The 5,359-nt window shown below is 39.5% G+C and overlaps 1 protein-coding gene across 1 annotated transcript; it reads right to left on the reverse strand.

Moving 5' to 3' along the window:
- Positions 1-2,819: 2,819 nt before the first annotated feature.
- Positions 2,820-3,975, reverse strand: LOC106632926 (complement factor B; the record flags this gene model as incomplete). The annotated part of the gene is given in 4 exon segments (XM_014331660.2): positions 2,820-3,013; positions 3,511-3,560; positions 3,683-3,812; positions 3,906-3,975. Coding segments are annotated over 4 exon segments (424 nt in total), but the record flags the coding sequence as incomplete, so codon positions are not given.
- Between the last annotated feature and the right edge of the window lie 1,384 nt (positions 3,976-5,359).

A 5,359-nucleotide genomic window follows, 5' to 3' on the forward strand; every position in this document is an offset into this window, starting at 1 on the left:
TATGTCCATCTTTTGAATACAGATTGTGGTTTCTAGCCCAGGAATTTTAAAGGTGCTAGTTGGTGAATTGCTACATGGCCAGAGACCCACTAGCTATTTGTTGCTGTTTCCAGTTACAGACAGGAAACCTGCAGATAACAAGACTGGTAGAAAAAAACAACAACTTTGTAGACAAACTCAATTGCAGAGGCATTAGCATGTCAAAGTACTGAGACGCATTTTTACCGCTGCAGTTTTATATTCAGTCAGCAGGATGAACTGAAGCCAAGGATGCATGTGCACGTGACCCGCTTTTCAGAGCACAAATGGAGGAAAAGTGTATGTATGCAGTTCTTAATGGTAGTAATTTCTGAAATGGCCCATAAGGTTGATTTAAGGCTCGCAGAGAGACAGATCAGCCAGAGTTTAAACAGCAGGATGCTTCATCAGGAATATATTGTGTGTGCTAGCTTTGAATAAGGAGCCAGGGCGGGGGCAGCGGGGCCGCTCTGAAAGTACTGTCCTCATGCAAGATGCGCTATCTAAACACAGCTAATCAGTTTAGGTGTAGACTGATTTCAGTCAGGGGCTCAGCTTTGTATAAACTGAAGGTGGAGTACGAGACGTTTGCATTACCCTGCGCTCTGAATGATAAAAGAGAAGACAGAGGGGTTATAGGGTCCTTAAGAGAGATTCAATAAGGAATGGGCCTTGGTTTAAATTTCCTTCTTGTTTATAGCATCTGAGACCAGAAGAGGGTTTCATTAAATTAAGCCTCTCTTCCTCAATCTTCCTCTCACATATTCCGTCTTTCTCTGCCTCCACCCTCTCTACCATTTAGTTAAAGGGAAACCAGATGAATATTCCCATGGGAAGCCAGTGCATCACTAGCCCAAAGCACCACCACACATGTGCAGACACTCCCCCTCATAAAGAAGCCTAGCATTAATGTTGAAAATGTACCTCTGTTCTGTGATGTTGAAGCCAATATGCATTAGCAGAGAGAACTGCTAAACGCACATTTCACTGAGACAAAGCCACGTAGTTAAAATAACATGATTTGAAGCCATAAACTGGCTCTGACCACAACAAATCATTCGTAATGTAATGAGCTTGTTTGTTTGCCGGCTGTAAAAATACGACGACTGTCAAACTCAGTTAATTCCAGTCTTTAAGCAGGAAAGAGAAAGAAAAAACTTAATTACACGCTACAAAAGAACTCAACTTTCCACTAAATTCAATTTGGATTATCAGAGGTTGGCACGCTGCCCACACCAAGTGTCCGCATTGCGTACGCCCGCACAGAGAGCTGGAAATGGGCCCTGAGTCACTGACCTGAGGGAGCCGGACGGCTCTATCAGCAGAGCTGAGTGTCCATAAAAGAGTTTTGATGAAACATTTTAAATAGCTGAAGTAATTCCTTTAGTCATTCATTTTGTTAATCTGGTTTTGGAAATGGGTTTGAGGGAAGGAAAGCGCTACCATTAACCAAACTGTGTGCTTGCCGTGTGATAGATCTCTGTTCATATCTGCAAAGAAACAAAAAGCATCCTGCTTATTAAAAAAAGGGCTCTCTGTTATTTTATTACCAAGCAGCATCACTGTGTATACGCTATCCTTCTTATTATTGTGGCTTTGTAGACAGAGCGTTACAGTTCAGGTGGGATTTAAAGGCTTGTCAGGAATAATTTTATTATCATGCTAATTTGTACAGAGGCCCTGCGATCTGTATCACACATAATGTCAGTTTTGGGGAAATGTTGAGCTTTGGAGGTGCAAAAAGCTTTTTGCAGATATGCTGTATATCACATAGTTTTCAGTTGAATAAAAACCTTAGGATTTCAAGCTGTTTACATGGGATGTGTCAAAAGATCATGCGATCATGGCATCTGTTTGGAAAATGATAGAAAATTTTGACATCTATGCTGTTGTCATTATGTTGTTTTTAATTATTTCAAAAAAGGGCCAGGTATGTCTGTTTGCAAGTGTGTGTGTGACACGCCACTGACATCATATTTGATACTGCAGAAATGTTGTGTCCTAATTTTGTCTGTATTCTGAGTGTGTGTGTGTGTGTGAAATAGATTGCAAGGCACTTTTTAGTTTTGCCAATTGAATCCATAATATTTGCATCAGTGGGACTGCATGAGGTTAATGTGTCTGTGTATATAAAGATCAACCCAATCACTAACAATGCAGCCACTTAAGTGTTTGAAACTAGAAATTAAAACCATAACAAATGCATTTCTGCACTTTTCAATGGAGTTACCTTCCACAGCAGGAAGCGCCTATATAAAAACTATCTATACACAGTCACATTACACAGCAGCTCCCATTCCTCATTAATCCCAGCCACTCTCCTGGTATCCATACTGCAATGCCCATCTGCTGTATTAGTGAAGATTCTCTTATCGACCCTTTTGTACACAGGCACCTGTTCATGAACTGTGACCTGGGTCTGTAACGTTTACAGAAGCTAAAGTCTGTTTGTTAGTTTGTTTTGGCAGGTTGTGAACTATGTGCGTCGAATAAAATGTTCATTTCTTTCCTGCATACGGTCATATCTTTTACCCTGATCAAACTGATCTTGAACAAGCTTCTGTTCAAAATATAGCAAAGCACAGCTCAAACCTCAATTATTGGTTTTATTTCAGAAAATTCTGAGTAAAAAAGTGAAAACAGACTTTGTGAAAGTCTGTTTTCACTGTGAATTTACAGTGTGACAAAAAGAATAAATGAATGATTCAGTGGGTTCAATCATATGTTCTTCAATTAGAAAAATAAACCAAGGCAGCGTTTTAAACAGAGCACACATTGTATAAGAGAAATCCCAAAACGAATTTGCAGCATGTCAAAGAGTTTAATTTTCCAAAAACACAAGTGGTGCATAGTCCATATCTTGTCTTCCAAGTACACCCTTGAGGAAAGGGATAACTCTGAAGAGATTAATGTGAAAGTCTCTGGAGGTTGCCGTTGATTCTTTAACACCACCGGCTGTGCACACTTGCTGGCTTCCCCAGCTGACCAATGCGACCTGACAAAAAAACAAAACAAAAAAACAATTGGTTATTTAAAATATTGGTTATTTAAAAAAGAATGTACAAGGTAAAATGACATGAACTTATTTTCTTAGTGGATTTATTCCCTAAGGTTATACTTGGTTGTGATGTACAAAACAAAGTAGCTGATTTAGATTTCACTGATTTGCCCTCACATGTAAGATAGCCTTATGGAGCGGTCGTACACGACTTATCGCTTTACTGATTCTGCTTTCTCCTTGACAATCACGGGGTTGAGTCCTGCAAATTGTCAACTCACCAATGTGCTACCACTCACGCCACCAAACCAAGGAAATCTTTGCTCACTACCTGCTCTTCTTGCTAAAATTGCTGTTTGGATGTCTGTCTGTTCAGAGTAGGACTTTTGCACGGAATGTCAGCCAAATTTAAAATGTGTGTTTTTTCTGTTTGTAATGGCTCTGCAGCAGAACCGTTTGAGTGCAGTGGTTGCACCGTGTATATTGCAGCCTACCTGTATTGTGCGTTGTTGAAAGTTTTTATACACAGCACCTCCAGAGTCACCTGTACCAATGAATAGAAACACACAGAGATACAAAAAAAACAGAAAACAAAGTCCAAGTCACTCATCTGCACCACTGTCACTGTATTGGAGTATAAAATTTGATATAAAATTAGGAACTTACCGGTACATGCAATATGATCTCTGAAAGGTTCCCAACCACCAGTGCATATGAAGTTATCCGTCACAGCATCTCTCAGTGTAGCAGCCGTTATGCCCTCTACACCTACGGCATGTTTGATGCATTCATATCTCTACATCGAAGAGGTTTTAGGAGAAGAATAAGGAACCTGTGCTTACATACCCAAAGACACATGCACAACACAGCTCACAAGTGTAAAACTTACATTATCACCAAGCTTAGCATGGACATCTTTCAGGTCCACTACATTGCTTGTCCTTGTCAGGAAATTCAGTCTTTCAACGTCAGTTTTTAACAGAAGTCTCTCTGTAGATAACAGAGAGACAGAAGAATACAGGTGAGCCACTCTGCAACCGGGAGAGACCTTAAATCCATCAGGTAGAGAGTATTCTTTCCATTCCCACGTACACAACAGTTATTCAAGGATTGATTATTTTTTGGTGGATGGAAAAATGCTCCCCTTAATTCGAAATGCAACCTACCATAATATTATTATTTCTGACCACTGTCCCGTTACTTGCTCCTTCGTATTTAATAATCCCACTAAAACATACAGAAACTGGAGATTTGACCCACAACTACTGAATGACTTAAAATTCAAACAATATATAAACTCTCAGATGTCCTTATTCTTTGATACAAACGATAATGCCGAGACCTCTCCAGATATACTATGGGAAACGTTTAAAGCCTATATTAGGGGGTCTATAATTTCATATCAAGCGTCACGGAACAAAAGGAATAAACTAGAACAACTAAATTTAGAAAAAAGAATCCACGACCTGGACGTCAACAATGCAATGGCTCCCTCTTTAGATAATTATTTCAGATTTAAGGACTTAGAAATTAAACTGAATTACAAACAAACACATTAGAAAATACAAAGCCTGGGGAATTTTTCCCATTCCCTTCCATACAAACAAGCTGCTGACCAATGAAAAAATCCAAGTTGCTCCATGTCACTCACAGAAGCTACGTGCAGTTTTACATGCAGTCATATGTGAGTCCATGAACATAAGCAACCTACGACCAGATGATTAATGTAACTATCGCGATGTCAACCACTGGCTTTTTGCATCTTGCAGCTAAGATGTTGATTTTGGGGACTGGAGGGGAGGTCTGAATGGGAACTCGCACACGCATTGTTTTTTTTTTTGTTTGTTCTTTTTAAACATACTTAATATTTCAATAATAAATTACAGAGATCAAGACAAAAAGCCTTTTCCCCTGTAAACTTCTACAGCACCACAATTACCCCAATCTGGTGGCCCTCTGATAGAATTTAGGCTTAAAGCACTTCTGAATTGGCACTTTGAAATTCATTTTTCCAATCTGGAGGCTACATCCATGTTGTATGCTTATGCAACCTGTCTGTGCAGCAGGCCACAGTCCCTGTCTGCCTCACGTCCTTTATCATTTTACCTGTAACAAAAAGATCAGCTGTTTCCTGCCTCAGTGATTACCGCGATTACTCGCCCCATCTCCCTGACTATTTTAAATGGTAAGCTAAGTGCCCCTTCTCTTCCGTGCTGAAAGCTGCAAAAGAAATTTAATTGATAAACACATAACAAAAAAATGTATTCCTTGTCTTCTGCTATCTACATGAACAACACTGGATTTTCTATTTTTAATTATCATTCATTTATTGTTTTCATGCAG

The sequence above is a fragment of the Haplochromis burtoni genome, unplaced genomic scaffold, assembly GCF_018398535.1.
Source record: "Haplochromis burtoni strain Fernald_Lab_line unplaced genomic scaffold, NCSU_Asbu1 Contig_3365, whole genome shotgun sequence".
NCBI lineage: Eukaryota > Metazoa > Chordata > Actinopteri > Cichliformes > Cichlidae > Haplochromis > Haplochromis burtoni.